General features: G+C 59.1%; 1 protein-coding gene across 2 annotated transcripts in view; it reads left to right on the top strand.

Annotated features, from left to right (window-relative positions):
* Positions 1-23,999, top strand: part of NTN1 (netrin 1) — a 186,114-nt gene that overhangs the window by 160,542 nt on the left and 1,573 nt on the right. For both annotated transcript variants that reach the window (XM_039231558.1, XM_039231556.1), the window contains exon 6: positions 12,327-12,401. In XM_039231558.1, coding sequence (XP_039087489.1) covers positions 12,327-12,401 — 75 coding nt within the window. The remainder of the gene's footprint in view (positions 1-12,326; positions 12,402-23,999) is intronic.

Genomic DNA, 23,999 nt, shown 5'->3' with positions numbered 1-23,999 from the left:
TCTGGGTTCCCCCACAGCCACCTGCTATTACTGCAGCCCGTGAAGTGCATCAGTATCTGGGATAGGCGTCCCCACCGGGAGGGACCCCGGGGTGCGGGTAGAGACAGACATTCCCCAGGGGACAGGCCAGGACCCGCGGAGGAGCCCCCAGTCCGGAGCTCGAGGGGGCTGCTGTTCACATCTGAGCGGTGCATCTGGGCGCGGGCAGCAGAGCCCCTGGTTTCGGGTGCCCCGCGGGCCCTCCCCGCCCAGCCCGCGCCGCTGCCCCAGAGCCCCGCCGTGGTCGTAGGATGCCAGCCTTCCTCAGCGTGACCCCGGATCGTGGCGAAGCGGGGGGGGGGGTGGCGACTATGTCTCTCGCTCGAGGACCCTGTGTCTGTGGGTTTGCGTGTCCCGGCAGCTGCATTCTGCTTATCTTACGGCGCCGCAGCCGCCCGTCCCCGCACCGCCAGGAGCCGTGGCAGACAGACTGCCCTGGACCGCGAGGCGGGCGCTCAGGACGGCCGGCTGCCGGGCTCCGGGTCCAGGTGGGGGTGGATGCGCTCGGGTGCCCAGACCCGCCGTGCCCCCCGCTGCTTGGTTGGGGCCAGTTTTTTTTTTTAAATGTTTTTTATTTATTTCTAGGAGAGAGAGAGAGACAGCGTGAGCAGGGGAGGGTCAGAGAGAGAGAGAGTCACAGACTGAAACAGGCAATTGGGGCCAGTTTTATAGTCTCTGCTGCGGACCAGGACCAGTCACCCTACTGGCCCGGCCCCACCTTTCGCCCTTCTCCTCATTCACTGTCCTTCAGCCGGGGACCTGCTGAGGGGCGCTCTGATGGCCACGCCCACTCGGCCGTGCCCTCTCCTCCCTGAGGTCCCAGCCGCCAGGTCATGTTCTGGAGAAGCCAGCTCTGACGCTGCCGCCCCACTGTGACTTCCTCCTAAATCCCGAGCGTAGGGAGGACAGTTATTGTCATCACCGTGACCCCATTTTACTGATGGGGAAACTGAGGCTCGGAGCGGTTGAGGGCCCCAGATCACTGGGCTGCTGATGTGATCCCTTTTTACAAGAAACAGCTCCTTCCCCTGGAGCCCCTCTGGGGCCAGAAGTGGGTCCAGGCCCCTGGTGGGCTGTAGGGCGGGGGGGTCTCTGAAGGATTTGAAGTTGCAAACAGCGGGGTTTGCTCTCTGGGAAGAGAGGCGGGTGGCTCCTGGGGCGGCTGTAGCACATATGTCACACCCAGGTCTGATGGGTGAGCCTCTAGAGGAAAGTATGGGAAAATAGGGCTCTGGGTGGGCTTTGCACAGTGCACGTGTCCCCACCTGTGCGGGTGCAGCAAGGGGGCCGTCTGGGAAGCCCATGGCTACTAGCAAGAGGGCGAGAGCCTGCTTCTACCCGTGCACCTTGAGCCCCAGCCACCGAGGCTGGGCCCGAACCCCCTCCCCTGCTGGCTTGGCATTACATTTAACAGAGAATTCAAACCATATCTGACCACACACGGACCGTCAGACTGTGTGAGTCGCATCTCAGCCTCTCTCTTCATTCATTCTGTGCGAGGCACCCTGGCCTTCATTCAGCCCCTGGGTTGTGCCCGGGACTTAATCCTGCCTCAGGGCCTTTGCACAGGACCCTCTTCCGTCAGACCTTCACGCCCTGCCTCCTCTGCACTGTTTAGGCCTTCGGCTTGTGTTACCCCGTAAATAAGTGGCCCCCGTCCTCACTGAAGAAGAGACTTGGTTCAGAGTGTTTTCAATGTTTCCTCCTTCTGAATATAAGAGTTGTGTACTCGTCGTTGTTCAAATTAAAGATGCAGATAAGCCCAAGCAAGAGTAAAAACCAACCCTGGTCCCACCCACCAACACTTGGGTGCATAAGATACTCTTCTGGAAGAGAAATCAGCCCCTTGCCCGGGGTTGACAGGCCCCCAGAGGCCCCCAACCCCTTCACCAGCTCCAGGTTCCCCTCCTCTCAGTGTCTCTCTCCCCTGGCCCTTTGCTGCCCTGTGTGCCTCACCGAGCTGAGTCCTTGTCCTCGTAAATGCCACCTCCCTCAGAGTGACCTTCATATCCAGTGGGTCTCCACCCCCACCCCCGTCCTCTGTCTACACGTGCTGCTCACGTCTCCCCTTGGTGAGGGTCAGTCTTTGATAGGTGTGATTACACTCACGCTGTGGACCCGTGCGCTCCCGCTGTGAAGCCTCCCCGACTCTTCCAGAGCCTCACTGGACACCCAGCGCCCCCCAGAGCTGGCCACATGGAAAATGCTTAGCGAGCTTTTTAAGTGAGTGGATGGAAGATAAATCCGTACAAGCGGCGGGGGGGCCTGCATCAAACGGTGTGCATTTCCCAGGGTCTCAACATTTCGATGCCAGTTGCATTCAGGAAATATTAACTCGCACGCCTACCACACTGTGTGTGTGTCAGCGTGTGAGTTTGCGAGCCAGCAGTCCTGTATGCCCGTGGACTCAGGCTGCATTTCTTTGATCACTTGAGATCACCCATTTTTAACTCCCCTTGTCTCGTTTACCCCCATCTCTTGTGAATTGTCTCTCTTTTGAATTTTAGCTTGCTTGTCTTATTGATTCCCTGAAGTTCATTACATATTAAGGACACCCGTCCTTTGCTATGTCTGTTGCAAACATTTTTGGCTTTTTTCTAGTCATTTGCTTCAAAGGTTGCAGGCACCTTGTGCCTAGCTCCTCTGCCGGGCCATTGCTGGAGGCGGCCTTATTGGGGGGGGGGGTGTTCTTGGCCTTTCTGCACCTCCCCCCCCCGAGCCCAAAGTCAGAAGGGCGTAATGTTTTAGAGGCAGGTAGGGCTTAGAGACATGTCCAGCCGGTGACTCTGGCCGTCCCAGAGAGGTGGCTGTACCCTGGGTAAAGGGCTTGTGGGTGGTGATACTAGGGAGGTGACCCTAGCTGGGGGAGCTTCTGAGTCACCCGCAGCTGGGGCGGAGAGGCGGGAGTCGGCTTCACGAGGAGTGCCTCCACCACCCTCCCCACGATGGCGCCCGCCATGCGCCACTGGGAGTCTGGCCTGAGGAGGTCCGGGCGGCTCTGTAAACGCGCTCCCTGGGCAGACCGGCCTCCCTGCCTTTTGTCAGCGGCTGGTGGGCAGAGGGGCCGGTGGAAGCAGGTGGAGCCAGCTGGGTGTTGCCCTAGCCCTAGCCTTGAACTCTTCCGCCCTGGCCAGGGTGGTGGCGGTGGGGCAGGAGCCCCCTCCCCTGCGCCCGGCAGCCCCGTGGCTCTCCGCCTGGGGATGGACCGCGGTGGCTGGTGTCCCTTGCTCGTTACCCCCGCCTTCCCGAGCCTGACAGCCCAAAGGCAGAGAGGCAGGGGTGCTGCTCCGAGCGAGACCTTGGCCAGCTCCCCGCCCTGCGCCAAGGGAGGCGCCAGATGCAGTGCCCCTGGTTCTAGCGGGGGGACGCTGGGCGCCGCCTGCCATATGCCGGGGGATGAGCCTCGATCGGGCGAGCAGGCCTGCCCAGCAGGGTTCTGGCACCTGGGCCGCACGAGGCAGACCGGAGGGGTGAGCTCCCCGAGGCGGTGGGGAGGCCGGAGCGGCTCGGCCGCTGGGATTGGGCCTGCGGGGGCCCCTCTTGGCTCTTGGCTGCGGGTTGGTCCAGGGAGCAGGTGGGGGGCAATGAGAGGGGGGTCGGCGGCTCCCGGGGGGAGTCAGGATGCCAGCCAGCCAGGATGGGCCTGCTGGGAGCCGCAGATGGCAGTCCCCGCGTCCGTCCCTGGCAGTCCCCGTGTCTTCGGGGAGGAGGATGGGGGTGGCAGGTGACCCTGGCGGCGTAGGCACCCCTGCGCATGTCACTGTCCTCAGTGTGCCCTCAGTTTGAGTCCCAGAGGTCCCCCCCCCGAGAGAGTGGGGGCCGAGCCGCTTCCTGCCCGCCCCTCACCCTCCACTCCGTGTGCAGATGCCCGGGGGCCCAGCCACCGGTCCAGTGAGGATGGGACCCCGCGGGGTACAAAACACAGGGTCGGCTGGCGAAGGCGGCCAGTCAGCTGGGCTGCAGGGTCTGTGGGTGCTCAGCTCGCGCTGGCTTTGATATCAGGTCGAAACAGTAGGCTACCGCTTTCCTTTCTTTCTTTCTTTCTTTTTTTAAGTTGAAAAATGATTGATTTTAGATACTTTCAAATGGTCCTTCTAACTGATTTTCACCTTGTTCGGAGTTGCTGCCCAGATCAAGTAGCATCGAATCCAGAGTTTTCTGCAGATGAGCTCTCTCTTCTTTAGTCTGACTTGGTCATTGACGCTTTCCCAAAAAATAATGCGTTTCATTCAGCGTCCAAGATTTCAGCCTAAAGCTGTACACGGTAGCTTTACAATTTGTGAAACGTTCTTTAGACTGTGGTTTGTACTTTTTTTTCTCATCACTTCCTAAGGCGTATGTGATTTTTCTCTCTTATTCATAATCAGACCTGATGGTGTTTTTGTCTGGTTTTTGTTGGCTTGTTTTGTTTTTGTTGTGTTTTTGTTTTTTGGGTTTTCTTTTTTTAGTTTATTGGTTTGGGGACTTTCCTGAGAATCAGTTCTGGGGGCTATTTGCAACTTAGGAGGTTTTCTGCTATTCCATACTGTTACCTTCTGCTTCTGTTGCTAGTCTTCAGCTCTCCAGATTATGTCTTGCTCACTTTCTAACTTCTAGAATCGAGTATGTTTATTTTCATTGTTTTCTGTTTAATAATAAATCCTGTTTATTTCGATGCGGTCAGGAAATGTGGCCTGTACATTTCAAGCTCTTCTGGAAGTAATTTAGTGTCCTTTTACTACTTATGCACCTGTCTGTTCCTTTGTGTCTTTCTAATACCTTTTTCTTAATCTATTTCCATAAGATTATTATTCCACACAGAACATTCTCTCTTTATTTTTATTGCTGGGCAAACTTCTTTGTTACTTAGTGATGAACATAACTTCTTTAAAGAAGCTTACAGCTTCTTCTTTCGGTGTTGTAAGCTTTAAAAACAAATTGCTTCAGGGGCGCCCCACGGGTGGCTCAGTTTAGCGACTAACTCTTCAGGTCAGAATCTCCTGATGCCTGAGTTCGAGACCTGACTCCTGCTCTGTGCTGATGGTGCAGAGCCTGCTTGGGATTCTCTTTCTGCCTCTCTCTCTTTCAAAATAAGTAAACTTGAAAAAAAAAAAAAAACCCCAACAAATTGTTTCATTTAGTTATGTGCCCCTGAAATGGTTGTGTATTTTTTTTTTAACATTTATTAATTTTGAGAGAGTGAGACAAAGCGGGGAGGGGCAGAGAGATTGGGAGACAGAATCCGAAGCAGGCTCCAGGCTCTGAGCTGTCAGCACAGAGCCTGACGCGAGGCTCGAACCTACGAACTGTGAGATCATGACCTGAGCCAAAATTGAATGCTCAAGCGACTGAGCCCCCCCCACCCCCGCCCCAGGCGCCCTTGAAACAGTTATGTAATATTTTTAAATCCATTTTTAAGTACAGGGGTTGACTCCATTTCCAGTTGTTTCATTTTTATTTTTTATTTATTTATTTTTTTAAATATTTTTATTTATTTCTAGGAGAGAGAGAGAGACAGCGTGAACAGGGGAGGGTCAGAGAGAGAGGGAGATACAGACTCAGAAACAGGCTCCAGACTCTGAGCTGGCAGTCAGCACAGAGCCCGACGTGGGGCTCGACCCCACGAACCGCGAGATCATGACCTAAGTGAAAGTCGGACGCTTAACCGACGAAGCCACCCAGGCGCCCCCAGTTGTTTCATTTTTAGATAGTTGCTCTTCTGTAATCTTGGTTAATCTTAGTTCCTTTTTATATATTCTACTTTTCCTGTTCTTCTTTTTCTTTTACATACTTCCTATACTTTATTTTTATTTTTATTTTTTAAGTATCTCTGCACCCAGTGTGGTGCTTAAGCTCACAACTATGAGATCCAGAGTCCCTGCTTGGTGCACCTGAGTGGTTCTGCTGGTTAAACGTCTGACTCTTGATTTCAATTTGGGTCATGATCTTATGGTTCATGAGATTGAGCCCCACATCAGGCTCTGCGCTGACATCACAGAGTCTGCTTGGGATTCTCTCTCCCTCTCTCTTGGCCCGTCCCCTGCTTGCTCTCTTTCTTTTTCAAGATAAATAAATAAAGAAAAAAAAAGTCACATGCTCTACTGACCTTACCAGACAGGCACCCCCAGATTACCTATAACGGATTTCCCGTCTTCTCTGGTAGTTTGTGGTTGCCTTTGGGTTTTTTGAAAGCAGTATTTGATCAGATGGCTTTTATTTGTCAGAGTCAATCATGAAACAGCATCTCTTAATTTCTGCCTACTTAAGACTAAAAGTTGTATCCCCACCTCATTCTACTGTTTAGTCTTTGTTAATATGATCTAAAATTTTGGACTGTGTTTTATCATTATTTATAGTTATATTCTCATACACTGACGTTCCCTTTCAAAAATTTAAAAATTATTTTGAGGGGCACCTGGGTGGCTCGGTCGGTTGAGCATCCGACTTCCAGGTCATGATCTCAGGGTTTGTGAGTTTAAGCCCCAAATCAGCCTCTGTGCTAACAGCTCACAGCCTGCTTCGGATTCTGTGTCTCCCTCTCTCTCTCTGCCCCTCCCCTGCTTGCACTCTGTCTCTCTTTCTCTCTCAAAAATAAATAATAAACATAAAAAAATTTTTTAAAATTATTTTGATATTTGCCTTCAGTTTTAGAACCAAATACGAAACGCCCACATGGGCTGGTTTCAGAGCCCATCACCAGCGCGTTCATACTGTATAATCTCATCAGGACTCACCAAGACCTCCCCTTCTTAAACTCTTACTTTTGATTCATTTCAAGGTTGTTTGGAAAACATTCTCAAGTGTCTCCCTCAAAAAGGATACATGATTGGAATACTGTCTGGGATCTTTCACAGTGAAGAATGCCTTCTGTTCTTGGTGGCCTGCAAACATATGAGACAGTTGAGCTGGGTATAAAAATCCTAAATCAGCAGCCTTTTCCCTCCTCAAGACCTAGGAGCATTGCTCTGTGGTCCTCTGGCTGGCTTCTTGTTGATTTTTCATCCATATAGAATTTTCTCTGGTTCTGGTATTTTGTATTTGTGCAAAGACATGTCTGGTGTTGGTCTCTTTTCCTTGGTATTTTTCCAAAAAGTCCACGAACCTTCTCCCTGTGCGTATGTAGGTTTGCCTTTAGCTCAAGAGCCCAATCTTTGATTCTTGTTTCTATTCCACTTGACTTCTGCTGCATTGTCTCCCACTCCACTGTCTCTCTTATATCTTTGCCACTTTCTCTTTTGTAGTTTCTGTGTCTTTGTCCTTTTCCTCTAGAATTTGCAAGTCTCTCCAGTTTATTCTTTGAGTGTCTGAGTCTGGTTTCTCCAGTATCATTTATTTTTACTATTTCCAAAGCAGGTTTTTCTTTCTTTCTTTTCCTCCCCTTCCCTTCTTCACCGCAAGCATGGGAGGGACAGACAGACAGAGAGAGAGAGAGAGAGAGAGAGAGAGAGAGAGAGAGAATCCCAAGCAGGTTCCATGCTGTCGGCACAGAGTCTGACATAGGACTCGATCTCACCAATGCCAAAGTGGGTGTTAATTGTGCTACTGAGTTTTTAGGTTTTGGGTTTCCCGGCTGTTCTTTCTCTCCTGTGTCACACTCTGTACTGTCGTAGGGTACGACTTCGGCTCAGCGTGGTCTTCCCTCACCGCTTTTGTCTCCAACTGCATAGAGGCAGTGTCGTCTTAGATTGTTTTTAGCCTGCTGTGTCCATTCAGTTACATGCTGTCTATGGCTGTTTTTGAGCTGTGGCAACAGAGTTTGAATATGTGTGCTAGAGAGTGTATACCCTGCAAAGCCTAAAATATTTTCTGTTTGGCACTTTGCAAGAAGAAAAAACATGCAGATCCCTCTGCTAGTGTGACAGCTGGATTTCCATCTCAGCTCCAAGCCGGATGGCAGGGGGCATGCCTGGAGCTCCATCCCCACTCCCTGGCCCCCCACCTCAGTGTTTTCCCTCCATTCACTTTTGCTCTGTAGAGATGGCATCCTTCTGTCTGCACTGCCTGGTCTCCTCGTTCTCTGCACTTGATCTTGATAAAAATGCAAGTTCAGAGGCCCCTGGGTGGCTCAGTCAGCTTGGGCATCCCACTCTTGACGTTGGCTCAGGTCATGATCTCATGGGTTCATGAGTTCGAGCCCCACATAGGGCTCTGCGCTGAGGGTGTGGAGTCTGCCTGGGATTCTCTCTCCCCTCTCTCCCTCTGCCCCTCCCCCATTTGTGCGTGCATGCTCTCTCTCTCAAAAATAAAACATAATAAAAAAAGGTCCCTCTCCCTGGAGGAGGGTACCACCGCCAATGCCCCCACCCACTTCCTGCCCCTTTGTTTTCTGGTGGGTTTGCCCCTGCGTCCTCTCTTTTTTCAGGATCTTTCTGTTCATCAGACAAAAGGCTGCATCTCGAGGTAAAACCCGGAATACATTTTTCTTGTTCCCCCACCATCTGCCTTTAGTTAATAGAGATTGCTCCCAGATTTCAGCTTGGGTCATCTATCAGTTTGGTTTCTGGCATTAGTGTGAATTTTCTTTTCTTTTCTTTTTCTTTTTTCTTCCCCCCTCATCGTCTTTACAGCTACTTTGGAACAAGACAAGGAGAGGCCCCATGGGTGCCTGCCAAGTGGACGCGCCATTTTGAAGGAGTCGGGGCTGTGTGTAAGAGCTGTGGTTAGTCCGTCCTGAAGCAGGCTCCGTAGCTCTGTGTGTATTTAATCAAAGAAGGAAGTGCAGGAACGTTTTCCCCATCCAGGGACCACTCGTCCAATGACCTCAGGTTTCCGGAAACCAACCCAAACACAGGGCGCGCAAGCAGCCAGTTAGCTGCCGCGGTGTCCGTGTTCCGGGCGTCATTCACTTTACCCAAAGGAGAGCGTTTCCATCTCCCTCATTCGAAGCCAGTTCGCCCGTGTTTTCTGTACCCTCCTTACGGTCTGGGTCTTTGCGTTCCTAGCTCACAAGCAAATTGGAACCAGCAACTCTGAAGGGGGTAGGGGATGTTTTGCGACAACGAGCACGCTGACCTAAGACCTAAGATGTGTTTCTGATGGGTGGTTTCACCCGGGGGGTTCAGCCGTTAAGTGTCCGGCTTCAGCTCAGGTCATGATCTCACGGTTGGTGAGTTCGAGCCCCGTGTCGGGCTCTGTGCTGACAGCTTGGAGCCTGGAGCTTCCTTCGGATTCTGTGTCTCCCTCTCTCTCTTTCCCTCCCCGACTTGTGCTCTCTCTTTCTCTTTCTCAAAAATAAAATAAACATTAAAAAATTAAAAATCTGGACATGCTAGGGCACCTAGAGTCGCTTAGTTGGCTAAGCACCCAACTCTTGATTTGGGCTGAGGTCATGGTCTCACGGTTCATGAGTTCAAGCCCCGCATCGGGCTCTGCATTGACAGCTAGAAGTCTGCTTGGGATTCTTCTCTCTCTCCTTCTCTCTCTGCCCCTCCCCTGCTCGCTCGCTCTCTCTAAATAAATAAATAAATAAATAAATAAGTTTAAAAAATCAGGACATGCCCCCTAAACCAGTGAAATCAGAACACCTCGGGAGTGGGACCCAGACGGCAGTGTTTTTTAAAGCTTCTGGGTCATTCCACCCTGAGGCCCCGGGCAGGGAACGGGGGCGTGAGGAGGAGGAGGGGTTTTCCAGACAGCCCACCTCGTCACTAAAATGCGGCTGATTGTCAGGACCCAGGGCTCTGCCACATGCCTTGTTGGTAACGTTGAGGGGCTGTCATTGAGGTACAGACTCTTGATAATCACGGGGACCACCGAGGCTTGTCAAGCAGGGTCTCATTAGGCAGATATGCAGGCCACACGTTCTAAAACGGTTTCTGTCCCAGGTGGATGCTTGGCTCTGGAAGGATGAGCTGTAGATGTAACCAGGAGGGAAAGGAGGGAGCGAGGGCCGAAGATGTCAGCGGAGGTTGTCGTAGGGCCCAGCCACCTTCCCTTCAGCCTCACGGTGCGGGACTGACTTGCAGCGGGTGTTCTGGAACCTTCCTGAGGAGCCCTGGTCTCCTGGCTTTCAGGTGGTTCTAGCACAGCCTGCCTGGGTGTGTGCCCCGGGACTGAGACGGAGGGGTTGTGTCTGGCCCGGGTGCAGGGGAGGCAGGGGTGGGGCATTTCCTGCAGACCGGAATGCAAGTCCTGACGTGGGCCAAGGACGTTAGACCTTCATAAAAATAACAAGGAAGCGGGGAGAGTGGACTCAAGGCCGCCCCAGGAATAACGTCACCCAGCCGGGCTCATTTTCCAGTTCGCTTCCCTAAGTGGGGAGGGCAGGGAGGGACTCGAGCCAGCTCGCTCAGGACCACAGGGACTTACGCACACCCTGAGTTCAGCTGCAGTGGTGGCTTTCCTGTGAGCGTCATCTGCCCCTGAGCTGGCAGAGATGTGGCCAAGAAAGAGCAGCCGTTCCCACGGGTGAAGTGCATTGTGGTGCCGGTGCCACTGATGTGTGCGTTCGGACCACTGTCACCTCACATTGACCTCTCGGGCTTGGCCACAGAATGCAGGCTGCCGTCTCTGGACAGCCCAGACCCTGCGTCCCCGAGGTCCCTGCTGTGGTCACCAGCCAGCCAGCGCTTCAGCCGCCAGTGCCCTTGGGCAGGGCGTCCTGGTGTGTGGGCGGGGCGTTCTGGAGCAGGGGGTGGGGCCTCCTGGCAGGTGGGCGGGGCATCCCAGCGGGTGGGTGGGCCCAAGGGCTCAGACCCCAGGGCAAGAGGAGGGGCTTTTCTCCCCCATTTCCTGAGACCGTTTCCCAACCTGGTGCCCCAGGAAGCTGGCTCAGGAGGCAGCAGGGGGCTGCCAGGCCCCTGGTCCCCAGGGCAGTGGCATGGAGCTGTTTTTAGTTCAACTGAGGCACCAGTCAGTGAATTCCAGAACCTGGAAGGAGGCATCCACCTCCCACGGGGCCAGGGGCTGACTTTAGTGAAATCTGGGGAAATTTCAGGAAATCTCCAAATATTCTCTCTGTCTGTTGAAGCCATGATTGGGGGAGGGGGGCAGATGCACCTGGAGGCCTGACTTGCCGCTCTTTGTCCTGTGCCCCACCCAAATGATTGCTCACCCCCACTTTGACCTTGGTGTTCCCGTCTGCAGAGTGAGGGGCTGCACCCGCTCCTGGGGTGGTCACCCCTGTGTGTGTGTGGCCTTTGTAGCCCCCTCTCCTTGCCTGTCACTGCCCGGCGTCGGGTCTGCTCCTAGACCAGGCTGGGCCCTTCCCCACCAGCGGTCTGTGCGTCCCCAGCTCTGAGCATAACGGCCCGCATTTTAGGGACTCCATTGGTTCACGGAGATGCAGCACGGCATAACCGCATGTGGTAATTGTGCAGCGTCTCAGATCTGAGTTCGAGGCCCAGCCTGGGCACCAGCTCTCCGAGACGCCCTGGGCGGGTGGTCCCGGGTTTCTTATTCGCAGGATGGGAATATCACCCACGTATCAAAGACTGGCTGTAAGAGCTGCGTGACCCAGCATGTCGGGCGGTGGTGCAGGGCAGGCCCGAGTGACTTCTTGGGCCCCTCTGTGCTGGGCTGGCCATCGCGCTAATGAGGGTGTCACACACGGATCTGGCAGAGGAATCGCATCGCCAGAGCGGGAATTGCGGGCAGGAGGTTTGCTTCGGGTGGACTGAGGCCCAATCGCGGCAGGCCTCAGGGCTCCCCACATCCCACCTCGTTCGCGCTCCGGCCCTGGGAAGCCCCCCAAAGTGATACCCGGTGGACGCAGGCCCGGCAGCCCTGGCTCTCAGCAGTAGGGCCCATTAGAACTGAACTCTCCTCCGTGGAGCATTCTATTTGCACACTCCAGTAGAGTGGGCACCAAAGGGGCTTTCTAATGCTTCATGGGCTGCTAATTTCCTCCGTGACCTCTTTTGTTGGGGCGTGACCCCAGCCAGAGGCTCCGCGCCATGAAAGCCAGCGCCTGACACAGGCCCAGGGCACGGGTGACAATGAGGCCTCTATCGGCTTTAATCAGGCTCCAGTTGTGTCTTAAGAACGGGGTGGGGGGAATCTGTGTGGCTCTCAGAAGCCCTGGGTGGCACAATACAGAGCCCCCCGCGTCCCTCACGGAGGCTGAGGGGGGCTGCAGGCAGCAGAGGAGGGATTCGTCAGGCCCGGGGTGGGGGGGAGGGGGGGGCTGTCCGGGGGCCCTTTGTCCAGGCGCCTCTTTAGAAGGCCAGGCCTGCCCTGAATGGCCGCCCGGCTCGGCCCGGCCCGAGGGCATCGCAGGCCCCTGGGTATGTGGGGCGGCCAGCCCCCGACTCGGCCCGCAGCCTATTCAAGGCCGCCTAATTAGGTTTTGTCTGTTCCCTCCCCTGCAGACTGTGATTCCTACTGCAAGGCCTCGAAAGGGAAGCTGAAGATTAACATGAAAAAGTACTGCAGGAAGGACTATGGTGAGTGCGAGTCCCCTTGTCTGCTGGGGACGGCTGGGCCACGTGACCAGCGGGGAGTGGGGCTCGGGCACAGGTGGCCCTGGCTGTGTGGCTGGTCGCTGAGTCCCTGTGACCGGCCAGGGGCCCGGCTGGCAGGATCCCTCGCCCAAGGAGCTTGTCACCTCTTCCGCTTTGGTCCTCGGAGGTGAGGGGCGTGAGGGGTCATGGGGCATGAGGGGCTGCGGAGTGCAAGGGCTGGGTTCTCTCCTTTGCAGGGAGGAGAATCTGGGGTCCGGGGGGGGGGCTCCCCCTGCGGCTGGGATTCCCGGGCTAGCCTCTGGTCTTCACTCTGCCCTGCAGAAGTGGGGATAGTGCTGTGTGGCCTCAGCTAGTCACTTTACCCGTCTGGTCTTTGATGCACTCATCCATTCTACAAGCTTCCAACTTGAGTTTACCTCCGTTGCTCAAAGTGAGGTTCTTCAGGAAAGGGGGTGGGAGCTCCTTGGGTTTAAAACTCATACTCCTTTTTTTTAATGTGTATTTATTTATTTTGAGAGAGAGAGAGTGGGGCAGGGTCAGAGAGAGGGAGAGAGAGAGAGAGGGAGAGAGAATCCCAAGTGGGCTCTGTGCTGAGAGCCCGATGCAGGGCTTGAACTCATAAACCGTGAGATCATGACCTGAGCCGAGATCAAGAGTCGGACACTTAACCGACTGAGCCACCCAGGCGCCCCATCCTGGGTCTTACCCAGGTCAGCCATTTGAATCAAAAGCAAGTTTGTGGTTTTTTTCTTTGATAAGGACAGTGGTCGGTTTAGCATAATGAAATGAACAAGGAGGCCCAAGGGAACCCAAAGGAATTTTGAAAACTTGTAAACCTTGCTCATTTTCCTCCGTGTGAACATGTGTCCACACACGCACACCCCACGCTGGCGCCCAGAGCACAATCCCAGTGACCCGGTCGCGCTCCCCCCAGGCCGGCTGGCTCAGAAGTGATCAGGCCGTGGCGATCCCCCTTCCAGACCCTTCTGGGGCCCACAGTACCTTCCCCAAAGCTCCTCTACCATATCTGTAGAAACTTCTGCCTTCCGCCGGAAAATAACAGACTTTGAGATGGATTGAAGGTAAAGGAGCTGGGCCCTGAGCCGCAAGGAGGGGCCCCAGGTTGGGCCGCGTCCCCCCCTCAGACCCATCCTCCCTCTGCTGGCGTCCCAGCGGTCATCTGAGGGATGAGGGCTGAGGCCGGAAGGCCCAGGGCCTCCGTCGTGTTCCCAGGCTTGGGGACAAGCACGGGCTGTGTCCTCAGGCCCAGAGAGCCAGGAGGGGTAGGTCGGCCTCGTGATTGGATTGTAAAACTTTGTAGAGAATCGGGGCGTCTGGGTGGCTCAGTCGGTTAAGCGTCCGACTTCGGCTCAGGTCATGATCTCACGGTTCGTGGGTTCGAGCCCCGCGTCGGGCTCTGTGCTGACAGCTCGGAGCCTGGAGCTTCCTTCGGATTCTGTGTCTCCCTCTCTCTCTGCCCCTCCCCTGCTCACGCCGTCTCTCTCAGAAATAAATAAAAAACATTAAAAAAGAAAAAAAAGACTTTGTGGAGAATCTTCCCCGTATTCTGCGGGGGCCGGGGACCCCCGGATAAGGTGCGAGTGGGGGCGCCCTGCCCTACCTGGGGCGGACCCGGGCCAGCCCACGGGCACGAGGGGCAGGAGGGACCCGGCCGGGACGGGCGGCACAGCGGCCCAGCTCCAGGAGGACGGGGAAGGCGCGGTCGTCTTCTCTGCTCTCTGACACCCGGCAGGGAGCCAATTAGAAAAGTTTCCTTCGCCTCCGGCCAGTGCACGGGGTGTTCCAGAAGCTGCTAATTAGTACCTTGGGCTGGCCGCCCCCGCCGGGGGACCAGCAGGCCGCAGACCCCCTTCTTCGTGCCAGAGGTCATGGATCCGGGGCCCCGCTGACCCGGGCGGCGGGCGGAAGGCTGGGGGGCAGGGCCGTGAGAAATGACCAGGGGCCGGTCCGGAGTGTGCTGTCCTGCCCCGAGTCGCCTTGGGCACGTTCCTGACACTAGGGGACCCCGCGTGGGTAGGGCTGGGGTGGGCGCCACGCAAGGCAAGAAGGTCGCATCCGGACAGAGCCCACAGCAGGGAAGGGGGCACCGTCTGCAGGGAAGGGGCCACCGGCCCGGGGCCCGGGGCCCTGACTCGCTGTGGGGCTTTGACAGGCGTCTCGGCGGCCTGGGCTTCAGGCTCCAAGTGTGTCCAGTGCCCGTGTCACCAAGGGGATGTGACGCCCTTCGAGGAGAGACCAGATCACGACACCGCGCCAGGCACCGTGTCCTTGGGGCAGGGGTGCGCGGTGACGCGGTCACCCCCGCCGAGCTCTCCTGGGGCCGCCCCAGCCCTCTGTCGCCCTCTGGGGGGTCCGGCTCACCCTGCAGACGCTTGAGAACGCGAGCGGCTCAGCGAGCGGCTCAGTGAGGGACGCGGTTCGCAGAAGACAGTTTCCGGTATCGTCCGGTGTCAAAGCATCTCTGCCGGGTCCTCGGGCTCCCACGCCTGGCGGGGGCGGGCCTTTGTGTGAGTGTGCTCGTGTGACACCGCGTGTATGCACGTGTGACTGCGTGAGTGTGCACTATGATTGTGAAAGCACGTGTGAGTACTTGTGTGACATTGATAGCATGTGTGAGTGTGCCAGTGCATGTGTGTTCGTGTGACACCATGTGTGAGTGTACGTGTGACAGCATGTTCATGTGCACGTGAGGGTGCCCATGTGCAGATGTGCTTGTGACTGTATGCTCGTGTGTGCATGTGTGCGTGTGCATGAGTGTGTGGGCATGAGAGTGTGTGACAGCATGTGTGTGTGCCAGTGTACTCAGTATGTGACATTATGTGGGCATGTGCACGAGTGGGCTCCTGTGAGTGTGCACGAGTGTGTGACAGTGTGTGGGTGTGCAAATATAGGTGTGCTCATGTGACAATATGTGAGCATGTGCGTGTGTTTCTGTGAGTGTATGTGTGTGTGTGATAACATCTGTGGCTGTGCTTATGTGATAGTGTGTGAATGTGTGTGTGCTTGTGTGAGCACACGTCAGTGTGCATGTGTGGTGCAGGTATGTGAGCACACGAGTGTATGTGAAAGCATGCCACTGTACACGTGAGTACGTGTGTGATGACATGTGCGAGTGTGCTTGTGTGAGGGTGTGTATGTGGGTGCACGTGTGTGCACATGTGTGATTGTGCATGTGCGTCAGCAGTGCTTGTGTGGCTGTGAGTGTGCATGTATACTCGTGCAGGTGTGTGGGCATGTGTGTATGAGTGGGCTCCTGTGAGTGCACACGAGTGTGACTGTGTGGGTGTGCAAGTGTAGGCGTGCTTGACAGTGTGTGAGCATGTGTGTGTGTGTTCCTATGTGTGCATGTGTGCCTGTGCAGGTGGGTGGGCACATGTGAGTGGGCCTCTGTGAATGTGCTTGTGTGTGCACAAGTGTGACTGTGTGGGTGTGCAAGTGTAGGCGTGCTTGACAGTGTGTGAGCATGTGTGTGTGTGTTCCTATGTGTGCATGTGTGCCTGTGCAGGTGGGTGGGCACATGTGAGTGGGCCTCTGTGAATGTGCTTGTGTGTGCACAAGTGTGACTGTGTGGGTGTGCAAGTATGACCTATATGAGCACTGGGTGTGTATTCCAGTATGTGCACATGTGTGTCTATGTGAGTGTATGTGATAGCGTGTGTAGATACGCTCATGTGAGCACGCACGGTGGTGTGCACACATGCTTGTGAGTGGCATGTACGAGTGTGCACATGCGAGTGTAAATGTGTGACAGCATGTGGGTGTGCTTTGTGTGTGCATGTGTGTGCATGTGTGACCAGTGTGTGAGTGCGTGCGTGTGTCCACGCGTTCACCGCAGCCCGGGAAGTCCTGCCCCCAACCCTCAGCCAACCCCTTTGCACACCCACTGAGCGCCTGCTGTGTGCCCCGTCGTGTCCTGGGCACTGAGTCCACAGATAGGGAGGAGATGGAGGCTCAGCCCTGGAGGAGGGGAGACGGTCACATAGATGAGAGCGTGGAAGGTGGCCGTGCAGGCAGCGTCCAGCCTGAGGTCGGCATCCGCGGGGCACGGCCCGTACTCCGAGAGGGCTTCCTGGAGGAGGGAGCCCCAGTAGCCGGTGCTCACGGGGCAAAGCAAGGCTCCCAGGCAGAGGGAGAAAGGCGTTGGGCGCAGAAGTGGAAAGAGGCTCGGGGCAGGGGTGGGGGGTGGTGGACAGACAGCTCACATTCTGAAAGGTGAGATCATCTTGCTTTTCCCAGTTCTTGGAAAAATTATTCGTTCCCAGAAATGTTTATTAGTCACCCCTTTTGTTGAAAGACATTTTGGCACCGCCAGACGGAAAAATCAAAACGCTTCTCACAAGATGATTCGGGTCCAGTACTCCTCCTGAGAGCCCGCGAGGATTAGTTCTGAGGCGCAGCTCAAAAGGGGACCCCGTTGGCATCCGTGGGGAGGGCCCAGGCTCTTGGGGCGCGAGCGCGCGCCTGCTGCCCTCCTGCTTTCTCGGGGGCGCCGTGCCCGAAGAGGGTCTGGGACCTCAGTGGACCTCTGACTCGCATCAGCACACCCGGTGTGCTCTGGGACCCCCGGGGCGCATGGAGGCCGCCTCTCCAGGTCCCGGATGGACACCTCGTTGAGCCTCACCTTTCCTGGCCTCACGGAACACCTGTGACGGGGTTTTATTCCTGCCCGGGATAAGCTGAGGCTCGGATGCTCAAGTCCAGGGACTCCAAAGCCCGAGAGGCTTCTCCTCCCTGCAGCCAGGGCGCTGAGCCTCGGGCAGCACCCAGAGGGCACAGCAGTCCCTTAGAGGGCTCTAGAACTGGCCACAGGACGCTTGACTCTCCGCTCCTGGTAAAGCCAGACACATCCCGCTGGGGAAGCCAGCGGGAGCGGTCACTGTGGTGTGGGGGTGGCCGTTGGAGATGACGGAGCCAGAGTGACGGTCGCGGTGGGGTGGACGGGGGGGCTGCTGGTGGGCATGGCCATGGCGGGGAGGGAGGTCACGGGCAGATCCATGCTGGAGGGGGAAGCCCAAGCTGGCCATGGAGGTGTGTGGGGGTGATGTTGGGGGGTGGGACGCCGGGTGTGGGCGAGCCTGGCTCTGGTCTAGCTGCTCAGGCTGGAAATCAGACGGGGTCGGGGGCGAGTCTCCTGACTCGGGCTCCCGTGTGTGTGACCAGCCCCAGGGACACGGGGCCTCGCAGCAAATGACGGCGTCTCCGCCTCTTAACACTCCTTCCCCTTCCTTTCCTTGACCTTGAGTTCAGTAGCTTTTCCCAGGATCAGGGTCAACCCCTTGAACCTCGGAGGGCTGGACAGGTTACTGGCCTGTCCTAGAAACGGGGTTCCCGTGTCTATAACGGGCTGTGATCTCGGGGCTCGGTGTGGGTGCACATGTCAGAGGAGCACCCCGGGGGGCTCTTCCCCAAAGGAGGAGCTGCCTGGGGAGCCCGGCGGCGGCTGGGAGACGCCACCCCCGGCCCCCAAAGTGTCACCTGCCGTTCCAGGGAGCAGGACACAGATGCCAGCAGCACGTGGCATGGTGTTTCAGAGGCTCCCTGACCCTTCCCTGCGGGTCACTGGTCCCCTGGGGATCCTCTGATTTCCCCAGCCAGATGTGACCTCCCCTCCTCCCCACCCCCAGAGCGCCAGCCCCATATGGAGGCCAGATGCGGAGCGGGGTCCGCGTGAGTCAGGCTGAGGTCGAGGAATGCGGGTGACCCACCAGGCTGGGCAGGCAGGGCCCACGGGCCCCAGTGACAGCTTGGCGGAGGAGCCCCTAATCCCGCAGGGGCTGCACTGCCCTTCTCAGCAGGGCGCCTCTCTGTCCCCCCGGGGTCCCCGGCTCTGGGGCCCCCACTGCTCCCCTCCCTCCCCCTGCAGCCGCCTGGGGCCTCCGGGTGGGCTGGGCTGCTCGGCCCCATCTCGCCCTCCCCGGGGCTCCCTCCCATTTTCTTTTCTCACAGTTTCCTCTCCTCTGAGTATCGTTTTGTAGGAAGGAGGGGTGGGGGGGGGAGGCTGGCTACCGTCAGGTGTCTCCTCTCTCCTCCCATTTCACAGATGGGGATGCGGAGACTTGGGAGGGGCCCGAGCGGGGATCTGTCCAAGGTGCCGGGGCTGCTGGGGCCCAGTTGGGAATGGGGACACTGCGAAGGGTAGACTTGTCCTCCGCTCCCGGCGGGGGGGGGGGGGGGGGGGGGGGGGGGGCGGCGCGTCTCCAGGGTCACGTCCCCGCACCAGTGCACGGCTCTCACGGGCGTTTCCCCGCCGTGGGGTGGCTCTGGTGGCCCTGCCACTGCGCATCCGCTGGGCTTCGTGCCTTTGACATTGAGGTTCCCAGCACGTGGGCCGCTGTCCCGGAGCTCCCTGCCTGAGGCCGGCCTGTCATCTTCCAGCACCTGCCTGTGTGCGGCCCGGCGGGGATGGGAGATCGGGACAGGCTGCGGGACCGGGGACGGGACCCGGAGCACCCCTCCAGGCGCTGAGCGCGCCCGCGTGACTCCCCGCGGTGAACGTGGCTGCCGCGGGAGCGCCCCAGGCCCCCCGTGTTGTGCCGGATCCCGCCTGCTTGCTGTTTCAGGGCCCGAGGCCCCGTCTTTGGGTTTTCTTAGAGAAGCGGGTCTGTCCTTCGGGCGCGGGGTGACCTAGGAGCCGGAGCCCGGCGTGCTTTGCCGAGGTGCCCGGCGTGCAGGCGCATCACGGGGCCAGTGGCTGCCGGACGCCCCCACTCCAGGGGCAGGGCTGGGGCAGGGCTGCCCTTTGAGCTCAAGCTCCAGAGGGGCTTGCTGGAGGCAGTGGCCTTAATGGGGACCAGGGCGGTGTTTGGGGGCCTCCGACCGGCCACACCCCTCCTGTAGAGCCTCTGTCTAGAGTTTGCAGCCAGAAGCACCCTGTGCATCAAGCTTTCTGTGAATCCTGGAGGCAGCGGGTCCAGGAGGGGCCAGGGGGGTGAGGAGGGGCCTAGACGGAGGCCATATTAGGGGAGGTTGGCCCTCTGCCTTCCCCTGATTGGGAGGCCAGGACCCCAGGGACGCACCGGGCGGCGGCGCTCACTGCCTGGCCATCCAGGGGCGTGTTCCCCAGCGGGCAGGGGGCGCTGGGCCGTGTGAGGCCGAATTTGGGATGACTCTGGAGCTCTGGCCATGCCTCTCGGGGGGGGACTGGGGGGACAAGCCAGGCTATTTGGTTCCTCCTGCCTGGAAGAGGGGCCCCCACCGGGCCGGCAGGGCTCAAGCCTCTCGCCAGGCAGGGTGTGCCAGTCCCCTGTCCCTTCTCTCACTTGCGGGGGGGGGGGGGGGGGGGGGTGCAGGTGGCCGGGCCTGACCGGGACCACTTCCCAGGGAACGGGGCTCCCAGAGTTTGGCTCTCTGATTCCCTCCTCCTCCGGGGATCCCCATGCAGTCAGATGGTCCCAGGCAGCTGACCCCTCTCCCTGCCCAGGAATGGAGCCTCAGCACCAGGCCTGGCAGGGGAAACTGAGGCAGCCTTCACATCGATGGACTTGTGCGGCAGGAGAGGGCAGCCCCGGGTATCCCGAGGACCCCTGTGGGTGGCTGTGGCTGGTGGCCTGCCCTGGCCACAGCCAGCCTCCAGCTCCCCGCCTCATTTAATGGAAGAGGCCACGACACCTCATCTTGGGCGCGTCGGCCTGGCCCATACGCCCCGCGCCCCCGACCCCGCACACTTGCTCCGGCCCCAGCCGGCAGCCAGCATCTCTGAGAACAAGACTTGGCTGTGCTTGGCGGCGTCTTACCTTCACGGGGGCCTGGGAAACATGTGGTCAGAGCTGCGTTTTATAAAAGCAGCTGCAGCCCGTGACACACTCTGTACCAGGAGATTTACGGGGCTGCACGGTTTTAATGGTTTCTGTGGGGTTAGTGTCCTCCCCCATCCGTCCTGGCCGCTGTCTCGGAGACAGATGGGTGACAAGCCTTCCCTGGCCGGACCGGCCCAACAGGAAGGTATGGCTGGGCGGGGGGAGGCCCGGGGCTGGCCACCCAGGCCTCCCTGGGAGGGGCAGCTGCTGGGGAGCCCTTGGGGGCCTTCCCCGAGCAGCCCATAAATCCAGGAGACCTCCAGGCGGCAGGAAGCCTCCCCGCAGAGGTGTCTCAGGGCTCAAGGCTTGTGGGTAGAGGAGGATGGCTGACAGCCCTCTCCCCCGAGCCCCTCCCCCGGAGCCCCTCCCCCGGAGCCCCTCCCCTGGAGCCCCTCCCCCAGAGTCCCTCTCCCCCCAGAGCCCCTCCCCCAGAGCCTCTTCCCCAGAGTCTCTCCCCCAGAGCCTCTCCCACCCCTCCCACAGATGAGTGACGTCCCCCAACCTGCAAGCAAGGACACAAGCAGTTTGGAGCTACTTCCTGCTGTGCTGGGTCCTCTGAGGGCCCAGAGCTGACAGGCCGCGAGTCTCCTGGGCCACGCCCGGCGCTGGGGAGGGAGGTCCGGGATGATGAACAGGCTGCCTGCTGTGGGGCAGCGAGACCCCTTCGGGGGGACCCAAGCACAGGACCTGCTTCTGCTGGCCTGGGAATCTGTTGGCCTTAGGACCCTGTAGGGTCAGGGAGCTCTGGGAAGGATGGCTGAGGCCTGCGCCTGTAGCCGGGCACGGGACGCCCTGCACTGGGGCCTGGGACGCCCCACCCAGCAGCCCAGAGGATCCCCCGGGCTGCCCCCCTCCCCCCCGCCCCTTGGCCAGACCAGCCCCACCCTGGCCCAGGCCGTTGTTGCTGACTCCGGCCCAGGAGCCCGGCCTGGCCCTCATCCCGCTCTGGCCCCCTTGAAGTCACGGGACGGAGAGGTGCGTGCCCCCGCCCGCCCAGCAGCGGGCTTAACCTAAAGAAGTCGGTCATCCCAGGCCTGCCCCCGTGGCCGCTAAGTCCTTCCTGTGAGCCCCGGCATGGCTGGTGGGGGTGGCCGCTGTCCGCCTCGCGCGCAGCCTTGCTAAGGAGCCCTGCGGCTGCAGACGGGCGGCACCTCGGGGACGCCAAGGCCAGGAGACAAAGTGTGGCCCGGCCTGTAGGACTGGGGCGTCGGGGGGCCAGCTCCTTGCTCCGGGAGCCTGTGAGCTCTCTGCTCGCTTTTCCGTGGGCATCCGTCCCACTCTGCAGCCCGCGGGTGCCCCAGCTCGGCCGCACCTTCCAGAGCCGACCTCACCCCTCCCGCCTCGCGGGCTCCGGTTCCCACACCCCATGCCTGCTTTTGTCTGTGCAGAGCAGGGCTCCGGCTCAGGAGCAGTGTTGCCACTGAGGCCGGGGGTCGGAGGGGGCCGAGGCACCGGCAGCCTGGGCCAGGCTCCCCCTCGCAGCCAGCATCTGCCTCCGAGAAGGACCGCTGTGGCTTTGCGGCCGGGACCCTCTTCCTGAAGGCCGGTCCCAGCGCGCCTCTTAGCATCCCAGGCTGATCTCACGGTCTGCCTTTCCGCACCCCGTCTCTCCCATTCCTGCATGCAGGCTGGGGGACCCTCCCCCGATCCCCCGCATCCTGCCCTCGTTGAGGTCAGGTGCACAGACGGCGGGGGTTTAGGCATCCGGAGGGCTGAGGCTAACTGGCCGGGGCTGCGTGTCCTGTGGGTGGAAGAGGCACAGCCTCGGGGAACGGGGTCCTTGGAGGGGCGGGGCCGTGCCCAGCGTGTCCGCCGGGCAGTGCCTTGGTGGTGGTGGGGGGGCTGCTGGGAGACCCCAGTCGTTCCGGGCTCCCAGCCAGTGGGGCCAGCGGGCCTGGCACTGCGCGGTGCCCGGTGCGCTCCCGGGCGTGCGGAGCGCCTCGGCCTGAGGTCACCGTTCCAGTGTGTATTTTGAATATTTTCGGCTGTATGTGCGCTGCAGGGACTTGGCCCGTGCGCTGCGTGTGCGGCTCATACTTGGTGGGCTGTGTAATGTGCGGAGGCGTCGCCAAGGGCGGCGGAGCGGTGGCTGTTTTCCAGCAGAATCACAAGCGTCCGCCGCCCGCGCCCCCGCCCCCGCCCCGTGCCGGCCGCTGTGGGGCCGGGGAGCTACTGGGGGAGGAGGGGTCCCCGCCCACCGCTCTGGCCCCCAGATTCTCGGGGACGGCGAGGTGTCCAGAGCTGGGTCCCGCTCTGGCTGCGTCCTCGGCGCTAAGCGGATCCCCCCCTGCTCCCTGCCTCCGACCAGAACGGGTGCTGAGGGGGCTGCTTTGGATGCCTTGCCCGTTGTTCCAGGGAATTCCTTGAGGGGAGGGAGGGCCCAGACCAGGGAAGGTGGGGCAGGGGAGCCCCGGGGAGCGGGAAGGGCCCCTGGGGGCCTGGAGGGCCAGCCCGAGGCCCCACCTTGTCTGGCCCGCTCTCTCCGGCCTCCTCAGCGCAGCGGGGACAGCTCCCTGGGGCCACGGGGACCGAGCACCACAGCCTGGGCTCTGGCAACGGAAGTGTGTCACCTCATGGTTCTGGGGGCCGGGAGCCCGAGATCCAGGGAGGCGGCTCGCTTGGCCTCTCCCCTTGGCTGCCTGGTGGCCGTCCTTGCTGTGTCTTCATGGGGACTCTCCTCTGATCTCCTCTCCTCACGAGGACACCATACTGATTAGGGCCCCCCAATTATTTTGTCTTAATTATCTCTGTTAAGGGCTGGCCTCTGAACACATGGGGGGCAGGGGGCGGTTAGCACTGCATCATGTGAATCTGGGGGACGCAGTCTAGCCTGTAACACCTACAGATGCTCAGTGCCTGGGATCACAGCTGCGTCCTCCGGGGTCCCCCCGCGGGCGGGGGTGGGGGCCGGCGTGGCCGGGCCGGGGTCTGCGATCACACACAGGGAAACAGCGGCATCCTGAGGGAGGCTCATTGTGTATTCATCTCAGTCCCACGGAGAGGAAACCGGGGTTCCCAGGGACGCTGGCTCCCCCGTCGCTCAGCCGAGGGGCACTCAGTTGCCACGGTGACCCCCATCTGCACAAACACACGGCCCGGCCGCTCCTGCGGGCTGGAGGGCTCCCCACCCCACCTCGAGTTCACACTGAGTGTGGAGTCCCTTGGTGACGAAAACATGGAAACGGTTGCCATGGCAGCCATTCTTTGGAGCCCTCACGCTGGAGTGCAAAGTTCAGGATGCCCAAGAGCCGCTGAAATGAAAATCGGGGAAAATCTGCCACTTCCCTCGCCCCAGAAGGATGGGTGGGATGGTGTTCGCTGCTCCCCTGGGCCCGGCCCTCCCCGAACCCCGCATCGTCCTGGGCTGAGCGTGAGGACGGAAGGGGAGCGCGGGGCCTCCGGGGGTGAAGGTGGCAGAGTGGGTCCCAGAGACCTTGAGAGAGGCTGGCCCGGCCAGCTGTAGGTGGCCAGGGGGTGACTGATCGGTACTGCCACATGTCCAGAGCTGCCGAGCCTGCCGCGACCCTGTTTCTTCAGCTGAGATTTGCCGCTGCTTTTCCAGAAGGGCTCAAGCCCACTCGCCCGCCAGGGCAGTCTTCAGCCTGGTCCAGAGGTGAAGACTGCAGGGCACGGCCGGTGCGCTCAGTAGGGGGCACGTCCTCTGTTCTGACCACGGAGGGTGGGGAAGATGACCAGGCTTTCCGTGGCGGGTTAGTGCACGGAGACCCCTCCCTTTGTCCCCCACAGTGATTATACGTCCCCT

This window comes from Hyaena hyaena, unplaced genomic scaffold (assembly GCF_003009895.1).
Source record: "Hyaena hyaena isolate Hyena2069 unplaced genomic scaffold, ASM300989v1 scaffold_58, whole genome shotgun sequence".
In the NCBI taxonomy this organism is placed as follows: Eukaryota; Metazoa; Chordata; class Mammalia; order Carnivora; family Hyaenidae; genus Hyaena; species Hyaena hyaena.
The sequence above is the reverse complement of the archived record's forward strand: the minus strand, read 5'-3'. Positions and strand labels throughout refer to the sequence as shown.